At 37.0% G+C, this 21,672-nt stretch overlaps 1 protein-coding gene across 2 annotated transcripts; it reads left to right on the top strand.

The window, feature by feature from the left end:
- Positions 1 to 2: 2 nt before the first annotated feature.
- On the top strand, positions 3 to 17,990 carry ACADSB (acyl-CoA dehydrogenase short/branched chain). 2 transcript variants are annotated; one of them, XM_039339309.1, is made up of 11 exons: positions 3 to 160; positions 2,529 to 2,688; positions 3,369 to 3,469; positions 4,055 to 4,261; positions 5,481 to 5,651; positions 6,832 to 6,957; positions 7,388 to 7,480; positions 8,524 to 8,613; positions 9,239 to 9,376; positions 10,334 to 10,433; positions 11,718 to 17,990. In XM_039339309.1, the coding sequence occupies exons 1-11, from the start codon at positions 116 to 118 to the stop codon at positions 11,786 to 11,788; spliced, it is 1,302 nt and encodes a 433-aa protein (XP_039195243.1). In that variant the 5' UTR covers positions 3 to 115; the 3' UTR covers positions 11,789 to 17,990. The 2 variants fall into 2 exon arrangements, with proteins under 2 accessions (XP_039195243.1, XP_039195331.1); XM_039339397.1 differs by lacking the exons at positions 3 to 160; positions 3,369 to 3,469 and having other exon boundaries at positions 2,559 to 2,688.
- The last annotated feature ends 3,682 nt before the right edge of the window (positions 17,991 to 21,672 follow it).

The following is a 21,672-nucleotide window of genomic DNA, read 5'->3' on the forward strand; positions in this document are numbered from 1 at the left end:
TTTGATGTCCTCAATGCAAATCTCTGATTATCAAACCTCGCGCGGCTGGGTGGGCGGACAACCTTGAAGGCGGATTGGGATAAAGCAGTAGCGAGAGAGCTTAGAGATATCAACGATGGCACCTGCGGGAGCTTTGGCTTTGCTGAGATGCTGCAGGAAAGTAAGGGACTGTAAAACTTGGTGGGGCGAGATGCAAAGAGCTGCCGCCCTTGATGGCGCCGTGGCAGAGCGCGAGTTTAACGCGCTGAAGGGTCGCGGTCGGTGCCTGGCACATCCAGATGTTCAAATAACTAGGGCATTGGGGAGAAAAGTTGCTGGTCCAAATATACCGATCGAGACAAATCCGTGTTCTTGCCGTGGGAAGGAGACGAGGAAGTTATGAAGCCTGTTTTGCCTACGCGGAGATAAATTCTGAGATGTAGACTCTAAGCTTGGGGTGTTGTGTGAAGCAAACGTTGTGGCTTGCAACACATAATTAATTGCCTAGGCCAGTGTTTCCCAAACTTGACAATTTTAAGGCATGTGGACTTCAACTCCCAGAATTCCACAGCCAGCATTGCTGGCTGTGGAATTCTGGGAATTGAAGTCCACATGCCTTAAAATTGTCAAGTTTGGGAAACACTGGCCTAGGCTATAGGCACTAGAGCAATAAATGAACCTTGACAAGGAACAAAAGCTGTATTTATTGGACCGAGTATGTAAACCGATGAGAATCCAAAGGGGACATGTTAAGAGTAGAGTTAGTTCCCTTACTCTGTGTTTGCTCCAAGACGTGGCCGCGTTTGGTTGCAGCCCACAGCTTTATGCTCCGAGATTGCAGTGTTCAGGGGATACAGCATTAAAGCATTGTCACCTTTTAAAATTAAGAATGTATTGATGTTGTATGTAATGAAGGGATACGGATAAGGTTAGGGTTGTTCAACGAGAAACTACAAGGATAATAAGTTGAAAGGAATATCAGAACTTTTGTATGGCTGTGCTAATTTTCATAGAAGTCCAGTTGCTGAAATTTCTCCTTGTGCACTTATTAAAGATTCAGAAGTATTTTTGATTTGCTTGATGTGGCCCTGAAACGAGTAAATTCTCTCCAATGCTCTTTTCACAGCGAGGAATCTGTAATAGGCAAGCTTTAAGCATATGCCACATTGGGACATCAAAGGCATGCAGCATATTATATTCTTTTTCATTTTTCATTAATTGCAAAAGTGAACCCTTACAGTATTGCACTTAAGAATGAGCCCTGTTGCATGCAGACCTAATTCTGAGTAAAGAGGCTCAAGATTTTGTTATAAATCTCATTTTAAAAATAAAAGTGTTTACATTTTATAATACATTAAATATACCGTACCTTGTGTTTATCCAGTTCACTGAGGAACTCTAATATATTTACATAGACCTAAGCAAGATAGTTGAATTGAGAATGAAGTAAAAGGCATAAGAGAAAATATTTAGTCATCGTAAGTTAAGATACTTTTAGCACCTTTTAAAATAAATACAGGTAATCCCCAAGTGACTAGCGTTCACTTAACACTTGTTCAAAGTTATGTGATGAGCTCCCTCTTAGTGCTTACAAGCAAGTCCCGTAGTTACGAATATTGCAGCACCAGGAAGTCATTCGCCCTTATGAGCGACCGCAGAGGCTCTGCAACATTCACCCTGGTTATTCCCTCCCTCCCCATCCCCACCCCAGGTCTCGTTAGGCACCAGGCCTTCAATACTCACCCTGTGAAGGTCAAGATCCTTCGCTTTCTTGGCTGCTCCAGGCCTTTAGTGCTTTCGCAGAGAATGGAGACCTAAAGTAATGCAAGATCACACAAGATCAGTGGGGTGATATCTCATGCTACTGATCTCGTGTGAGCTCATGGTACTTTAGGCATCTGTTGTCTGCAATGGAGAACAGAACTGAAGCTGGGGAACGCTTCCACGTACCTCTGGAGGCTGGATCGGGGCTCTGGAGGCCTCTTCCAGGCCACTGCGACTTGGATCTAAGGCCGGGAGAAGCTTCTGTGCCCCCCCCCCGTGGCCCGATCTATGCTCCAGAGGCCATTTCCAGGCTGCTGCTGCCCAGATTTGAGACCAGGGAACGCTTCCACCACCACCCCACAGCCCAATCCGGGCTTCGGAGGCCTTTTCCAGGCCCAACCGGGTTATCGGGTATCTTAGTGGGTTGGGGAAGCCTTGGGGGCCTGTTCCAGCACTAGGCCCTCCATGGCCTTCCCCACCCTGAGATACCTCATGTTCACTTAACGAGCTGTGTGTGTTTTAACGAGCAAGGGAGTGATCTCGTACCAGATTCAGATTCACGAGTTTTCTAGTTATGAATGGAATGGGCAGGCTCCATTACACTTGTAATTCGAGGACTACCTGTATATTACCCATATGTTTAAGGCTTATATATATAATCCATAACACAGCCATGTGGAACAAATTAGAAGTTCAGATTTTATATGAAATATCATTATTTGCTGAATCTAATATTAACTAAATATTTTCTTTTTTTTTCCAACCTAAAATATTTTTGCCCATAGACAGGATGGAACATGCCGGTCTGCATAAATCATTGGATGACTCATTCTTGTCTCTCTAAATCTTTCAAATCAGAAGCTTTGCCACATATAGTCAAAGAAGGATTAACTTGTGCTCCACTTCAGACATTTACAGAAGAAGAGTTAATGATTAAAGAATCAGGTAATGTGTCCAGTGTAATTAAACAGATTCAAATTCTTTCAGCAAATTCCTCTATAAATTTGGCACGATTTCCACCAGTGATTTAAACAACTTCTAGAATTGCTCAACTTTTTTTGTGCTGATACAACAGTAACAAGATCAGATTTTGGAAAACCTTAGTGATGGAAGCTTGATTTTAAAAGATTATATAAGTACCTAATAGAGAAATACCCCAAATCCAGTATTTATAATAGTTTGTAAATGGGTTAATTTGTAAAATATTTGCTCCTACCTTGGTATTGTGCAAATAGCAGTCTGTGCAATTCTGAAGGACAGAACACTGACTGTTTATGCTAAAGGCATGCTAATAATATGAGTGCAATAAATTCAGTTCTTCTAGCACTGTTCTTCACAAGCACGGGTGTTAAACTCACCACGTCACGTGACGTGTCATGATGTATTGTATTTTTTACATTGCCGGAGCTGGGGTGGGCACGGCCTCTGTATGATGTAACCGGACCATGGGCTGGCAGTTTGACACCTCTGATCTAAAGACTACCTTACATGCCAATATATTGTTGTTTGAATCCCTCAGCTTAAATGTTTGTGCAGTGTATTGGCAGTCAGTCAGTCTGCTGTTTAAATATATATATATATACATTAAATCTTGATTCCTTTATATCCTTGTTTCTTTTATTTAGTAAAAAAATTTGCTCAAGAGCAAATTGTTCCATTAGTACAAAAAATGGATGCAGATGCAAAAATGGATGATTTTTTATTGCAAGGACTATTTGAAAACGGGGTTTGTACATTATTTTTTATCCTTAAAAATGACTTAAGCTTCTTTTTCAACTTTAACTACAATGTGAACATGCTAGGTTTTATACAATATGAATATGTACGTGCAGTATATTGGTTGTTAGCTATAATAATATATATTAGAGTATTATAATCTAAAAATGAATTATGATCATTGCTGAGTGAACATTGGGACAGAATGCTGGTTTTCATTTTTTTCTGTAGATTTTACTCTTTATCTTCTACTTAAAGGGCAGACAATTAGCAAATTGCTTCATTGGAAATAGATTGGGGAAGATACCTGTGTGGTGTGCAACAAGCATTTTGATTATTCTTTAATAAGAATAAAGATCTCACAGCAATCAACAAGAGTGGTTTATGTATCACTGATTTCAAAGTCTGCTGCCTAATAGTCCATTGACTTATTAGATTTAATCCCAAATAATTATACAACTAATTGTGGAATTATTTAGAAATTCAATTGGATGTCAGTGGCTCTTGCTTTGACTAGAATTTTTGATATTGGGGTATAAATCTTGACTTGTACACTTTTCTTCTCCATAACAAAAAATTATCCTGTTTTTCTTAGTTAATGGGTATTGAGCTTGAAGCAGAATATGGAGGAACCGGATCTTCTTTCTTTTCTACCATTCTGGTTGTTGAGGAGTTAGCCAAAGTTGACCCATCGGTATCACTTGCGTGTGAACTCCAGAATACTTTCACTAATAAAATGTTTACAACATATGGCACAGAAGAACAAAAGAGAACCTATTTGCCCAGGTTGGCAAAAGACATGGTAGGTAAAGTACATTCATGAATAAGTTAAAACATAAATTTGGTGAGTAATATTACTATTAATATGAAATTAAGATCCCAATCAACATGCAGGTTACACTGAAACACTGTGATGTTCAAGTTAACATTAGCATACTCCCAATTGGAATTGCACAGGCAGTCCTTGACTTATGACCACAATTAGAACCAGAATTTCTGTTGCTAAGCAAGGCAGTTGTTAAGTAAGTTGCAGCCAGTTTTACGATCTTTTTTTTTTTTGCCATGGTCGTTAAACTCCTGCAGTGAAGTGAATCCAGTTTGCCTCATTGATTTTGCTTGTGGGAAGCCAGTTAGAAAGGTTATCCCCAATATACTGCAACCATCATAATTGCCAACTGTCCGAATTTTGATCACATGATGCTGCTATGTTCGTAAGTGTGAAGATCCATTGTAAGTCACTTTTTAAAGTGTGATTGTAACTTCGAATGGCCGCTAAATGAATGGTTGAAAGTCGAGGACTGCCTACTGTACGTAGAGTTGCTACTGATTTATTAGATATTAAATGTCTGTATTTTAAAACATAATCTCTTACTTAGATTCACTGTCTTGGATACTTGCAAATTTTGAAGTTCAAAATTATAGCGTATTTCACTGACTAGAAAACCAAGGTCAGTCTAGTGGTTTTTGACAGAAGTCTGAAACGTTACTTTTAAATGTTACATTTTATTAAATTATTAAATATTTCATTTTTTTATTTATCACATTTATATAGCCGTCCATCTCATGAACATGACTCTGAATGGCATACAATAAAAAACAGGCCATAAAAAACCAAACATTAATAAATAAATAAAAAATATTTAAAAATATTAGGAGGGAGCATCTTTACACAAATTTAAATTAATAGCTTTGACCTGATCAAATATGCAGTAAATATATGTGTGAAATAGAAAAGGTGGCATGGCTAATTACATTTAAATAGCATATCCTTCAAAACTATTATAAAGAGAAAGCTTTTCAAATGTTTTTCTTGATTGACTACTTGCCTTTATCATTATATCAATGGCTAATTGTGTCAATACAATAGTATCCAAGCCTTTGCCTCTGTATTTTATAAATTGTCTTGACCTTTTTCAAGGCCAATACCATAAAAGGAAAGATTTCTCTGATTACTTTGCCAAACCTAGATGTTCAGTGTCCAGTGGAATTAGCTGACAACTGAATTCTATGTTAAATGGTAGATGGGCGCCATCTGCATTTCTGAATCAGGAGCTGGCAGTGATGCTTTCTCCATGAGGACTCAGGCTGAAAAGCAAGGGGATTACTACATCATCAATGGATCAAAGATGTGGATTAGCTTTGCAGAACAAGCAGGAATTTTTTTGGTGATGGCAAATACAAACCCTTCAGCAGTAAGTAGTTAAAATCACTGTAATGTGATTGTACATGTATTGCAATACTAAGGTTAAAAATATAGGATAATGCCAACCTTTCATCTTGCTTTTTCCAGTTGCCATTTTCACATAAAACTTCAGCTTATAGACTATCTTCACCTGCTTGGAAACTTCAACAGACAAATAGAGGCAGAAATCATGATCTTTGCCTCTGTTCCAGGGTTTTTTCCCCCTTAATCTGAGGAGACCTGCTTGTTCAGACTAATGGTGAACAGCAAAGCCTACTATGCTTGAAAATAAGGTGTTGGTACTTTGTGACCACACTGAAGATTGAAGTTTTGACCACTTGCAGATGGCCTAAAGGATTATTCGGGAACAGACTGTCTTTGAAGGCAGAGTTGATCCAATTACAATGCAAACAATAAATAGCCTGCTTTTCTTTTCTTTGCTTCAATGTTTTCAAGCTATCTTGGTCTCAAACAGTTTGCTTCTAATCAGAGGCTGGTAATCTCTTCACCTATCCAGGAGAATGTTGCAGATCTTATGCTGTAAAGCAGCGGTATCAAACTCACACCTTCACATGACATGTCGCAACGTAGCGCAACTTTTTTGCCATTGCCGGCAATGGGGTGGGCACGGTTTTGCTATGATTCATCGGCCCGCGGGCCGGCAGTTTGACACCCCTGCTGTAAATTGACAAGCACACATTTTTAATGCAGCTGAAGTTTCGTTAAAATGCCAAACCTCATGAGAGATAACTCCTTGAATCTCATTTAATGAAACAAAATCTTATGTAATTTCAGATTCCTTGCCTGAATGAGCAATTTACCCTGAAGTTTCACGAAATTTTGTAGTTTTTTATTCATTTGAGGTTTGTATGTATATCTGTACAGATGATCCACAAGTGGTGTGGAATGGTACGGGCATTGTGTCCCCAAACCAAACACTATTTATTATATTAACCATGGTGCTTAGAGAATCCATGCGAGTCTTGATATAAAATACGATGCTATGGCAGGAACTTTAGTTGGATCACCACTGTAGGAAAAAGTAATTCCCAATTATGGATGCTCAAAGAAGGATCCCCTTTTTTGAATAGAACTTTGAGTATGAATTATTTTGCAAGGGTTGGAATATATTTATCTGGCATATACTCACCGCATGGTTAATGTATTATTGTATCTACTTTTTTTCCCAGGGCTATAAAGGAATTACATGTTTCATAGTAGACCGTAATACAGATGGCCTGCATGTAGGAAAGAAAGAAGATAAGCTGGGAATCAGAGCAGCATCTACATGTCCTGTAACATTTGAAAATGTGAAGGTAGAATAAAACCTGTAAAGCAGTGTTCTGAATTTCTAATTCTATGAAGTAAGTCAGTAGGCTAAAGTTATAGGAGCCCATGAATTTGGAAAGAGAATGATGTATTTCAGGTTTGCATTTTGTACAGATGGGTGATAGCCTAATATATTAAACATGTTATCAATTGGAAGGCACATGGCCATAATTTATAATTAACCAAGCTTAAAGCCAATTTCTGAATATCAAAAACTGCACCATTTTGGTTTTCTGCTTTGTTTTTATTTATTTATTTCTAAAATTTGGATATCGCCATTTAAAACTAGATTTTCCCAGAACTGTTTTTGAATGCAGTGTCATAATAATGGCCTTTTTATTTTTGGAAACAACAAAAAAAGGAGTCAATACTGATTATATTTTTTTTTTGTTTTTTGTTTTTATTTTGTTTTTGTAGGTCCCTGAAAGCAATATAATGGGACAAGTTGGTCAGGGTTATAAGTATGCTATTGGAATGCTGAATACAGGAAGAATTGGCATAGCTGCGCAGGTGAGTAAACTGGAAAATAGTTGCCATCAACTATTTGAAAATGCCATCTGTTTCAGAAATCGCTTATTATGAAAAAAGGAACTATTTTTATTTTTAATGTAATTTTATTGAAAGTTTTAGAAACAAGGAAAAACGAGTTCAGACTAAAATAGAATAAGAAGGGGAAATGGGGAAAAAAGAAAAAAAGCCAAGGTAGAAAAAGAAAAGAAAAAATATATGAAAATTAGAAAAGAAAAAAATGATATCAAGTTGTGACTTCTGATCTTCTTTATGATGGTCACAAATACAATTGTACATTTACCTCTTTCCATAAAGTTATGCCATGACTCTGTTCTTCGTATATACTATATAATCAACAAAAGAGAAGGGAACTATTTTTCAATCAAATGAAATCATAGCTTCTTTGAGGGCATGGAATTAGCTGCATAAATTGTTGAATCACAGCTGCTGTCTAATCTTAATATTAAATATTACAGTTACTCTTTGTATGGATGATAAATGATCATAAGAGATCCATCAAAATGACATTGATAGAATAATTATTCTGCTAAGACAATCCTAGAAATTCCAATATGTATCTATAGCTGCTCTGAATAGTCCATTTGAAGTCTTGTAACTTTTTCCTGGATTTAATTCTTGTGAAAGACAGTTTATCATTCTTGCGCTATGTTTGGGTTCTTTGTGAAGTCCCCTATTTGGCAGATTAGATGTCTTTTGTTGTGCAGAATGTTTCAAAAATACTAATCCAAACCTTTGGAGTAAAGCAGATAACTCTGTAATCTATTCTTTGCCACAGTACTTCTCTTACTCCTCATTAATTCTTTTTTAACAGAAGACATTTTATAGCTGGTCATATTAGCTGACTATGTTAGGACAGCATGCCAGCACTATTTTAGAATGAACAAATCTAGGATTAAGTTACCTGGCCTTCTGGAACCGCTATTTAGTTATAAACCTATTTCAATAGTTTCTATGAAATTAAGTCGCTATGTGTGAATTAAGGTGCTTTGCAATAATTTTAATGTTTGTTTATCTCCACACAGATGCTGGGATTAGCACAGGGGTGTTTTGATCATACTATCCCATACACAAAGGAAAGAACCCAGTTTGGAAAAAGCATTTTTGATTTTCAGGTATTGATTGATGTGTTCTGTGCAAGAGATATAAACATAAAATATAAATAATTATGACTGATAGAGATAAACATTATAAACCATACTGTAATGTTACTATTCTACAGCAGTTAATACTAAGTATTTACCACAAAGTAATATATTGCTAGTCCATGTATGATATGCCATAAACTAAATAAATAATAACCACAAAGTATTAAATTGAACAACATATCTAAAATGTGACTACCGTTCCAGATGAAAATTCTTTACCTTTTATTATTTCATATATCATGACAAAATTGTTACAGAATTCATCTGCATTGTCAATACTGATAGCAGTTGTAATACATATTATATATAGTACTGTATGTAACACATTTTGATGAATGACAGTGACAACAGTGATTTCCCCTTCTTTGTCCAGTTTTTAATTCAATTTTGGCCATTCTAGCCACTGACCTTTACACACTCACTCATAACTAAGCACTTTCAAGCACAATTAGATTTATAACTGAGTAAAGGATTGCTTAAGAATTGCAAAGACGCTACCATAAGATTGAGAACTCCATGTATAGTTGATGGTCATGAAAGAAGATTTAATTTTTCCTGAAGCTAATGTTTCAATATAAGTTTTATTTCTAAGGGACTACAACATCAGATTGCTCAAGTAGCCATTCAGATTGAAGCTGCAAGGTTGCTGGTCTATAATGCTGCCCGATTTGCAGAAACTGGGAAACCATTTATAAAACAAGCAAGCATGGCTAAATATTATGCAGCAGAGGTACGCTCTATTTTTTTTTTTTCTGTTTAAATTTTAAGCAGAACTGAAGGGGAATTATTGTTTCTTTCAGATCTCAACTCTCTTTGTTTCAGCCAGCTATGTAGAGGAGAAAAATGGAACCTTAAATATATTTTATAGGATTATTTAAAAAAGAAAGAATAAATTATTTCCTACTTTAAAAGACAGAAATTATATTATAAATTTCGATTTTGTGTGTGTTTCTCTGCAAACTTGATAGGACTTATATGCTGCTCTGGTCCCAAAGGACTTGTGAGTAGAGTTTTGTTTTTGGGAGATATTTTTGCTGCCTTGGACCACTCCCTGCAGCTTTTCTGGTAAGGTTTTTTTGGGAAGTGGTTTGCATTGCTTCCTTCTTAGGGCTGAAAGAAAGTGACTGGCTAGCTTTGCGCGAAAGGCAAGATTACAACTCACAGTCTCCTAATTTTTTAGCTTGATGCCTTAGCTACTACACCAAACTGGCTTTCAATGGCTAATAGACCCTCTTAAAGTAAGAAATTAAATACAAACAAATTAGAATGTGCTATCACTGCAAATTTTATCTTACTGAAGAGTGTAAATTGAATCATATACAGAATTGTTATCTCTGAAATAAAATTCAACTGCAGGTTGACATGAGATCAAACATTTAGTCTGGTTTGGTTTAAGCATCCCCATTTAATTTTTTTGTCATGTGAATATCAAAGATCTTTGTCAGATTCTTCCCAGGTTATATGGCAAATTATATTTCATAATAAACTGCTATGATCAAAATAATTATAGTTTCCCCAACCAAAATCCATAAGCTTTAGAGCTCTTTAATTATGCATCACTAGCTGAACATGGCATTATTTGATTAATGTTTTGTATTTTTTGTAATGTATTTATTAGAGGGGTGGTTAATAGTAGAAACCAAAGAGTTCATAAACCCTCAGAATAGTCTTACTGTATATCTTAAAGGTTGCAACTCTAACAACAAGTAAATGTATTGAATGGATGGGTGGAGTTGGCTTCACGAAAGATTATCCGGTTGAAAAATTTTACAGGGACTGCAAGATTGGTAAGTTATGTATGATGCATTTCTATGTTGCATTATATTGAATTCAGAATTTAATTATTGCAAAGCTGTTAAACATCAATTTTAAGAGTTTTCTGATAGATATTCAGTGACAAATTCTTCATTTATCTGAAAAGAAGAATTTTTCTTTTCTTTTTCCTTAGTAATTTTCCTTTAAAATATAATGGTTGGCTTAGATGAGTTGAAAATATGGTAACAAAAACTGATACATTTCTTCTATCTAATTTTCTTAGAGGAGGAGTAGTTAAAGTTCACAGTAATTTTCCTTTGTAGGCATGTTTATGTGCATATATTATTCATTAGATTTAGTTATTAGATTTTTATCCTACCTTTATTACTTTATAAATAACTCAAGGTGGTGAACATAACCAAATACTCTTATTACATCCATTTTAGCCTTTTCATTCATCTCACTTCCCTGAATATCCTCATCAATTCTGTGTATAAATGTTACACCACCTTCATTCAGTTCAACTACATCCTTTCTCTTAATTTCACACACAGTGTATTTATTTTTCTTCCTTTCATTTAATTAATTAATTCATATCCTTGTTAAGTAAGCCATGATGGTTTTGTTCACACATAATGCTTTAAATCATGGCTTATGGCTGAGCTGATACATGATCAATCAAAATAAAATAAATCACGCTTTAGAACAATGTATAAATCCAATCATTGTTTCATCAGTAAACGACTTAGTGATTAATATATCCCTAACTCCACTGAACTGTCATTTATACAGCTTGTCACTGAAATAAATATAACAATTTCATCCATATCAATGTAATAGCCTGTGAGTATAACGTTGAGAGATAGGAGGAGGAGCTGCAGACTAGACAAACAGCATGTAGAAGATTTCTCAGAGCCAGGAGGGAGAATGGAAAATCAGAAACTAGTCCCTAGTTTTTCAGGGAGTAAAAGGAACATAGAGGAGAAATATGTTCAGTCTTGCAAAATTATGTTAATGTAAGCTTACAGTAAAGATAACGTTTGTACTCATGGTTGAGCTTTGTGTCTGGACTATACAAAGGGCTAACAGCAATTGATTGCCTCCCTTACATTTACCTTGTGATAAAGTTTTATGTATCTACTGAAAGGCTAACAAACCGCAGGTTGCAAACATTCCTATTAAAATACATTATAGAATGTTTAGCTCGCCCTTGATTACGTATTGAATCTTTACAGAAGGGTGTTTGCTGAAAGTGCTTTAATCAGTTTTTGTATGCCTCCCTGATTCATTTTTTTCCCCCTGATGGTTTGTTTCAGGTACCATATACGAAGGAACTTCAAATATCCAGTTAAACACTATTGCAAAATGCATTGCCCAAGAATATTGAAATTCCAGGAATTAAGTGACTGTTGCCAACCTGATTACTTCTCAGAAAGTTAAATCTGGTTTTACTTCTTTGTGGGATTGCAGATTGCGGGTTTTAGGACAAGGAAACAAATTACAGTAATTTTTAATCATCGTGCAACTTTCTGTACAAGTGTACAATGTAAATGGCTGGACTATTTGGAATCACCCTAAGAATTCTTACTTATTTTTCCAATCACTGTGAAATAAGAGGTTATGCACTTCCACACTCCCTTTTAAACAAGCAAAGAAACAATCTCGTCTGCTTTTGTACTAGACCAGTGGTTCTCAACTTTTTCTTCACCATGGATACCCCTTTAAATATCTTTTGTGGCCACGGATCCCCCCAAGACTTAACTCAAGATTTAAATCATAACATTTCTTTAAGCCTTCGTGGACCCCATGACGACATTGAGGCCCCTCAGGTCCGCGGACCACAGGTTGAGAACCACTGTATTAGCCTATCAAATATTTAAGACGTCTTTATAATTCTGTTTATCAAAGTGATAAGCCTGAGCATATTCAAGAATGTTCCAATACTCTGCAGCACTTGCATGTTAGTGCTAATAGTAACAATCAGTCCTTGAAAAGATTATTTTACTATTTAGAAAATGACAAAGTAAATAGTTAACAGCCGTGGTGGTGCAATGGTTAGAATGCAATATTGCAGGCTAATTCTGTTGACTGTCGGCTGCCAGCAGTTTGGCAGTTTGATTCTCACCGACTTAAGGTTGACTCAGTTTTCCATCCTTCCGAGATCAGTAAAATGAGGACCCAGATTGTTGGGGGCAATAGACTAACTCTGTAAACTGCTTAGATAGGGCTGTGAAGCACTGTGAAGCAGTATATAAATCTACGTGCTACTGCCAGCTACTCAATGATTGGGTAATTGGGGAGATGAAGCAGATTTTTATCCTATGCTGTTCAGAAAGTGATACTGTATGTATGTATGCATGTATGCACACATATATATTTGTTAGTAGTATGGTAGATTTCCTAACGGGAACCCTGTTACCTTTGTTTGAAGTATCCAGTGTTTAATGACAAGATGAAAGTCATTCAGAAGCAGCAGTTTTATCGCTTTGTTCCAGGTTTCTTAATCCCACCCAGTAGAACCAATATTGTAGGGTTTGGGTTTTTTTTTCTAGGAGCTTCAGAGTTCTAAATTTTCTCCATCAGGGACATAGTTGAGGACAGGGAAAATTTTGGTTCTTATATACAGTATACAAAAGCCTGCCAATTTTATCCTGTTTCTCCTTTCCTTATGCCAGAGATTTTTCTATGAAGGCAGGGAGCGGAGATACTACTTTCAATTCAGAACTCTCTCTTAAATCTCAAAGAGGGATTCCCAGTCTTTACTACAGTCCTGCAATTGCAGCCCTTTTATCCCTATACAACACTCTGTGTTTGATCCTCAGCATTCTGCATAAATTAAACATAAGTACCAGTATTCCCAATTAACAGAACACTCGTTTCTGAAGAATTCTATTTATTTTGACATATGAACTGTTACAATGTGTTCTAGAATAATGTGTTAGAACAGAGGCCCGCAACCTTTTGGACACCAGGGACCGGTTCCATGGAGAGAGTTTTTTCTGCGGACCAGAGACGGCGTGGTTTTACGTGCTTCCTGCATCCTGTGGATGGGCTTTGCTTGTTTGCATGGACCGGTTTCTGGCATGCTGAGGCCCAGTGCCGGTTCATGACCAGGGGTTGGGGACCCCTGTGTTAGAAAGCATAGATGATATATAAAGTCAACAAGAACTTGTGTTTTACATTGAACAATGTGTGGAAATGTTGGCTTCTTGAAAGTGCAGATAAGAAAAGATAAAAGTTACAGTTAAATCAGTGAGCTTGCCTTAGCTGCCATCACAATCTTTGCCTTTATTGGATTATAGAATGTATTCTACCTCATTGGGAGGAATTGTGGCAACAGACTTATCAGATGAAAGTGCCTGCTTTATTTAGTGCCATATTTGAAATATAGATGTGTCTTACATATTTAAATCACCTGTATATGATATGTGCCCTTACTAGTACCCGTGTTTCCCCAAAAGTAAGACCTACCTCGAAAATAAGCCCTAGCTTGATTTTGGGGGGTTGGCCTAATATAAGCCCTTCCCCCAAAATAAGCCCTAGTTTTAGGGTGAGGCACACACCTAAAAATAAAGCTGGGGTGGGGGTGTGAAGGTGTCCCATGTGCCCTATACCCACTTACCTCTCCTCGCTGGTCTACTTCTATGGCATCCCAAGGCTTGCATTTCAGAATCAGCAGCCTTTCCGGAAGGACACTGCAGCCGAGAACCAAGCTATGGATTCAGTCCATAGCTTGGTTATGCAAGGTTCTACCCGTGATGGTAACACGATTGCGCCCAAGAGGAAGGAAAGTCACCTCACCAACCCATTTGGTGTGTAGGCGCAGGACCACGGGCGAAGAGCATGTGGATCCATGCGCGCGGCGCAACGGTGCCTCCGTGAGAGGCAAGCACGGATGCCCGGTGTTGAGCAAGAACTGCGGATCCCAGCGAGAATTGCGAGGCGACGCCCGAGATGATACGAGTGCAGGGAACATCGAAAAAAGGGTGAAGAGAGTAGAGGCCAGGAGCAATGATACACACATGAATCACACCCATGTAGGTGGGGGGAGGGGAACAGAAGGAAAAGAGCAGGGGGAGACACCCAATACGTAGTTTAGTGGGGTGAGAAATAATGGGAGCTTAGATGAAAAGGGGACAAAGAATATGGAGGCAACAGCCAAAAAAGGGGGGGAAGGGTGTCTTCTGACTTAAGAACCTGTGACAAGGGGGTGAGTGGTGATACATATACAGTTAAGGGGAGTAGAAAAGATATAGATGCTAAGGATACATCAAAAACACAACCCAATCAGCTAGGACCAGTGACGAGGTCCAGGAGCCGGATGCAAACTCGGATTAATCCTATAAAAGTTTCCCCCATTGACTAGCATTAAACCCTGACGATGTCGGTAGTTTTCCGACGAAAGCTTGGTTATTTATTAAACTTTTCTAGTTTAAATTTTTCCTGGTGTTCATATTTGGTTTGTTTTTTGCAGTAAGATTGAATCCATAGCTTGGTTCTCAGCTGCAGTAGCCTTCTGGAAAGGCCTTTGATTGCAAAATGCAAGCCAGAGCTCCATTCTTAGCTGCAGAATGAAGCTGCTTCTTTGGCCGCAAAAGGAATGGGCCGGCTGGGCAGGGCTGTCAGTGCCAGAGATGAATGGAAAAGACAACACCCCCCCCCCAAAAAATAAGATCTGGTGCCTCTTTCGGAGACAAAAAAAAAATAAAAAAATAAGACCAGGTCTTATTTTCGGGAAAACCCGGTAAGTAAGACTAATCACTTGAAAAGGGGATTATTCATCACATTTGCACAGAGGAGCAAAGAAGACAAAAAGGACATGAGAAAAGAAGCAACCGTAGAACATTGGGCAATATACTGACATTGTAAACTGTCCCTAGATAGTTATAAAGCACTATGGGACAGTATTTAACCTCTAAGTGCTATTGCTATTGCCGTTCAACATTCCTAAATGCTTATTGGCCCAAGCCTCTTAGAGAAGGGAGTGAAAATGAGATATGATTTGCACAGGGAGTGTAACATAATCTCTTGTAAATGACACTTGTGAAAGTTGCTTAGCTTGTGCTGACATTTTATATGCCTGGCTAGGAAGAAGTGGTGCGCTATGGAGTCATGATGTATTTAGAGGTCCCACGGATGGTAGGAGAGAGACAGTTCTAAGGATAAGAACGCAAACTTTCCAGAACATATGCAGGCCTATTGGTTATGTCTTTTAAATGTCAAGTGCTGCAGCACTTTGTCTCATTTTTAAATTGTCTTCGGGATGAGTAACATCCTACTCTTGACTGGGAAAGATACATACATACATGTGCACATAGTACACACATATGTATTCTACTTTTTCCTCTAAATCTTTAATGCTACATGAAAAGGCATTGCTTGCCTTCCCCTTCTCAAGTAGCTCTGAGCCCAACAATAACAGAAATATAAATACAAATTAAACTGGTGTGTCAGATAGCCATTTTGGAGAGTTTTACATCTTTTTAAGAAGTTTACCTCTGTTGTTATCTGTAAAAGTCAAAAAATATTTTCCAAGTGGGAAATATGGTCAGCGGATGGATCGTATGTGCAAAAGCAATTTTTCCTTCTCTGTTGTAGGCATCAGCGTCCTCCCACTCAATATTTTGGAAGTTTGAACAACTCTATACTGTGTGGGGGAGTAGCTGAAGGTGGTTGGCAATTGAGAAGATACTAACAAAATTTCTTGCTGTACCCGGTTTGTACTGCTGACAGGCAATCTCCTCTAGACCTAGACAGCTAACTCTAAATCCAACATATTAACTTTTTATTTGAAATGATTTTGTATCAAGCATTCCTTTCTTGGATAAATATTATCCTGTTTACTTTGGGCTACATGTAATGAACTGTATTCATTTTTTTAAAAAAAAAAGATGATTTTTTTTCCAACTTAGAGGTACATTTTTGAAACAGAACATCTAATACGGGCAATATGTTTGTATTGCTTGTATGTTTGTATTAGTGATGCAAACTTGATTCTTGGATATGTATTTTGTAATTTTCACATAGTGATTATAAGCTTCATCTGGAAAATAATGCTGTAATCTGAAAAGGTAATTAAGTGCAAAAGTAAAAGAGTAATGAAATCATATAAGGTATGTGGTCTCTCACACACAAGGATCACAAACAGCACAAAGTTCCATGTTCCTTTACCTTCTTCCTATGGCATAGACCTCATTTGCCTCTTCCATTCTTCTTGCCAGGTATTCATAAAAAAATCAAATACGTGTCAGATGTCTCATCTAGTTTATTGTATCCTGAAATAGCCGACACACAACTAGCCATAGAGAAAGTGACATTGGACATAACATCCTGGTGCAGGATGGGAAACTTGCTTATGTTAAGGACAACATACTGTATGGTAATTAGAACTGTGATGGCGCAGCGGTTAGAATGCAGTACTGCAGGCTCCAGGAGTTCGATTCTGAATGGCTCAAGGTTGACTCAGCCTTCCATCCTTCCGAGGTTGATAAAATGAGGATCCAGATTGTTGGGGGCAATAGGCTGACTCTGTAAACCACTTAGAGAGGGCTGTAAAGGACTGTAAAGCGGTATGTAAGTCAAATGCTATTGCTATTATGGTAGGACGGAGGTTACATTCATTCAGTCCAGACACATGCACACACAGAGTGAAGTGGTTTGCAGGCTAACTATTTTTGCACAACATGGCCGTTCAAGCTACATTCCCATTCCCAAATCCATGCTGGCAGCCTATCAGGCATCCATATATTCAGTCACGTAGTTGCAGCAAAGAAGGTAGATAGCATTTTTCTTTTCAAATTCTGCTGGTTTATGTATGTATTTTTAATGGGATACTTAAAAAACCCCATAAAAATAATGTATTGTAAATAAATGTACAGTAAATATTTTAAAACTAACTTATAGGAACTTTTCCAAAGAGCAGTTGATACTAGTATCGTGGATGAAAAAAGATTGATTCCAGTTGAGTGGATAGCTGAGTTGGTTATTGTGTGTCTTTCTCATATGGTGTATTGAGTGATGTTTACAGAAAAGCAAAAATACCATATTAAGGTTTTTAATGTTTGAAGTTATTTGAAGCCTGATCCTCTCTTGATCCCAATACAGTTTAGTCTGCTAGGAGGAAAATTTAAAGATTTTCTGTTCCTTTGTACTTCTCTGTCATCTTCTGATTTACCATTGCTGCAGCCATTGCTATAATGCCAGTTTTCCTTAACAAGACATGCTGACCATTGAATATTCTTATTACAGAAGTAAAGCATTGTTGGTGTCAGTATGGATAAGACTCTGGAAACTGGATCTTGCAAAAACAGCTTTCCAGAAAATCAGCTGCAGTTGCAGTATCAGTAAGTCAGGAAAGGGCTGGCAAATGACAGAGAGCAAAGGCTACATCAAAGGCCCTTGAGGGCTGCTGGTAGCCCACCTCTGACCTTATATAAGATGGGAATGTTGTTGAATCAATTGGAAAGAATGAGTATAACATTATCAAACTTAATGTATATTTATGTGGAAAATTGCCAAGTAAATCCAAAATAGTTCCTTTTGACTTCAGAAAAGGAAACTTCTCAAAAATGAAATTAAAGCCAAAAAGGTCAAATGTCTCCACTGCATCTGGGGTTACTCAAACCGCAGGAATAGAAACTCAGCTAGGATAAATATTGCAGGTCAGGAAAGGTCTCCACAAGTCCACCAGCTCATCAATGCAGTTAATAAGCAGTGGCAATAGTGCCAAGGAAGCTATTAGAGAAGGAAATTTTTCCTTCACAAAATAAAAGCAACATATCCACCAAAGAGATGCAAGTAGAAAAGAGACGCCAAAAAGAGGTTTTTGAAGAGGACATAACAAAACAACTGGAAAAGCTTCAAATGCATCACAACTAGGAAACCCATCAGGGAGATGGTTGAACTACAAATCTTACTTCCACAGATTTGTATACTGCTCAGTTTAAAAACCTCCAAGATAGTTTTACAATAAACTTACAATATATATATAACAGAACATCAACCAAATAAATATATCAAAGATATACATTAATATTAATGGACAATAACAATTTTTATAATGGAAATTGCAAAGTAGATACTTCAACTGAAATTATCCCAGGAATGGAATTGAATATTTTATTTGGCCACGTATGATTAGACATACAAAGAATTTGTCTCGGGTGCAGAAGCTCTCAGTGTACATGCAAAGCAACATTCATCATCATCATCATCATATTGAGCATTAGGTTTTGAATTATTTCGACCAGTTAAATCCATCCAGTTGCTATCAGTTTTTTTTACTAGTCATATTGATGCATTTTGTTTTCTTTTTCTTGTGCTATCTATTTATTGTTCTATTACTTTTGCTTTGTTTAAACTTTCTTTTTATTTCTTCATTTTTTATGGTTGTGAACAGCCTAGAGTAGCAAGATAGGTGGCAAATAGATTTAATAATAATCTTAACCAAAATATTGAGATCAAATATAAAATGGTTTATATTTAAATAATGTATTCTTAAGGTTGGCATTTTTACCAAAACACTAAAATGTAGTTATAATATTTTTTTATAAAGAACTGGGGTGATGCATAAAATTGCTGACCCTTTTGATGAAATGTGCTGTAAAATAAAACTCTATAGAAGGAGAAAGCTTGCTGAAGAAAACTTGCTTCTTAAAAAAATAAAAATAAAAATAAATCTTGCATTACTAACTTTTTAAATTTGACCACATCAAGACGTATGTGAATTGGTGTGATTCATTGACACTATTTACTTGGACCCCTAAAAAGGTTCTGATTAATTCTCTGATCAAATTCTCTTTCCCAACCTACTGGTGTCAGTTGGTGTTGGGCTATTGTTCCTCTAACTTACATTTGATATAAAATATTTGGATATCACAGGATCAGGGCAGACAGGGAAAGAAGATCCTGTTAAGCTTGATAACTAAAGGTTGGAAGAGCTGGGTCAGTTCTTAGAGGAATACAGAGAGTGAAATACAGTATTGAACAAAGTGTCTATCAGGATCAGGATGTCTGCAGACCAAAAACCAGGTTAACAATTATTGTAGGATAACATAATATATGTTAACTTTCTGTAGGGAAGGTTGTAGTTCTGAAGCGTGGCTGGGAAAACAAAAGAATCAGAACTCTTTTTTACCTTTTCTTATGCTCACCAACAGCTGTTATTTCCAAAATATTATTTCTTGTCTGTGAGCCTTGTTTGAAAGAAATGCATAGGGTGAACTAGTTACAGCATTAAAAAAAACAAAAAACCTTGTCCAGTTATATTGTGTTTTCAATGATCTTGTAGCCTGCCTTGTAAATTGATTGAAAAGAGATCCAAGCCCAATAAATAGTAAACAGCAGCCTTAATATCCAATATCCTAGCTGGTACAATTAGGTAAGAATACATAACTCATCACCATAACTCATCACTATGTATCTTTTGCTGGAGTTATTTACTCACAATCCCAAAGGATCAAATTTATTTTGAATTGTTTAGGTCCTTCGATGAATACAGTTTCCTTCCAACTACTTGGTGTTGTGCCTAATGCCATCTTTTTCCAGTATCACCTATGAAACTGGCTAGAAGTGGGGTTGTTAGGACTGTTCTTGCTGTAATTTTATCTGTATGACTTGCTAAGGTTTCTGTCATTGTCAGAGTGATTTAAGAAGTTGCCCTAAGCTTTCCAAGAGACTTTCCCAGTCCTGAAGTCCATTTCAGGAGGAAAAAAAAATGCACTGATAAGTTATTCAAGTTTAACATGGCCACGTTCTTCCTCATGGGACAATTTCTAAAACTCATTACATAAGCATGAAATGTTGCGCAGAAAACAACCAACCGTGTTGTTTAGCATTTTCCTCCACTTAAGCCGGCCACTAGAGGGCTGTGCATTTCTCAGTATTGTAAAGAAATGGAACATACTGGAATCTATACGGCAGAGGGCACAGGAGCGCTTCCATTCAATCCCAAAATTATTAAATCTGTGTTGCATGGAAGGTACTGAAGGGGAGAAAAGCATGGGGAAAAGTGCCAAGAAAGCCTGCCATTCTGGGAATAATTAAATGTATTTGTTTCCCGAGTTAACATTTTTTGAAGGTTGATAATAAGTTCTCTTTGGCACTGAAGTGAGATGACTTTTCAAAGAGTACAGTGTTCATTATGTGTTTTTCTTCTTCTTACTGTTTGGTGCCAAATTTTCATTAATTCTAAAAATGCAGCTGCTTTTTCTCCCCATGAATAGAAAATTAAGTATGTTTCCCTCCTCTGTTTTTCACAGTGGAAGTCAGGCCATTTGTCCATCTTTTTTTTTTTTTTGGTGGCCCTGGAGCCCCATTCTCTAGTATTGTGCTGCTGCACATTTTTCATAGTTACAAACCAACAACGTGGGAGAAAAGGGATGAAAAGTAAAACACTGTGGTTTCCAGTGGCACATTACCACCATGCCACCATTATCAGCCTTGGCTATCTAAATTTTTCATTTTTATTTTCTCCAAGCCACAAAAAAATTCCTTTCTCTTGATCTATATTAACTGGCAACAATTTTGATATAGTTTCTTTTGGTTTTTTCTCTTTGCCATTTGGTGCAATTGTTCTTGTACCAAATATTCAGAAAAGCTTGTTTCATATAGATATTTAACTATCTTTTTGTGACTTACAGTTCACTTGCATAAGACTTGGTTGTGATAATTTCTATTGAAAAGCTTTCTCTTGTAAATCCATTGCTTGTTGGTGAAAGGAATGGTAAAGAAATTGGACTGTAGTTGGGATGAGTGGATGATAGCCTTCAGCCTGAATCTGCCTCCTGGAATCATATGAAAAATTTAATTACCTAGGGTGATCAGAAGATCTGCTCACAAATTATCTTTTAAGGAATAGAAACTTTTAGCTTATGTTCAATTCACAGATTTTTTTTTCATGATTGTGCATATTTTGAAAGGAAAACGTTTCAAAACTTTTTAAAAAGCAAGAATTTAGAGCTTTTCCTCCAACCGATGTCTTCATTTTATCCAAAAGAACTTCACATATTTACAAAGTACTTACATATTTGGTTTTGCAAGCATATTGTAGAACAGCCTTCCCCAAACTCACAGATTCGAGGTACTTGGGATTATAGATCCCATCTTTCCTGACAGTCATATTGACTGATACCAATGGATTTTGTAGTTTAAGAACCAGATTGAGGACAGGTATGATAGATTCAGACCAATTGTGAAGTAGTGTGACTCTTCTTGCCCTAGAAGAGTTTCTAGTTCCATAGAAACATTTTATTTGATCCAACTGTGCTTTAT

This window comes from Crotalus tigris, unplaced genomic scaffold, assembly GCF_016545835.1.
Source record: "Crotalus tigris isolate CLP2741 ecotype Arizona unplaced genomic scaffold, ASM1654583v1 scf7180000017536.10889498, whole genome shotgun sequence".
NCBI classification, from domain to species: Eukaryota; Metazoa; Chordata; class Lepidosauria; order Squamata; family Viperidae; genus Crotalus; species Crotalus tigris.

What these genes read in the sequence shown, in the direction of transcription:
- ACADSB (XM_039339309.1), top strand. Translation starts at nt 116, where the DNA reads ATGGCACCTGCGGGAGCTTTGGCTTTGCTGAGATGCTGCAGGAAA. An exon ending in CCAGGTTGGCAAAAGACATG is followed by an intron (nt 4,262 to 5,480) that starts GTAGGTAAAGTA and finishes GTTAAATGGTAG; the next exon opens with ATGGGCGCCATCTGCATTTC. An exon ending in GAATTGGCATAGCTGCGCAG is followed by an intron (nt 7,481 to 8,523) that starts GTGAGTAAACTG and finishes ATCTCCACACAG; the next exon opens with ATGCTGGGATTAGCACAGGG.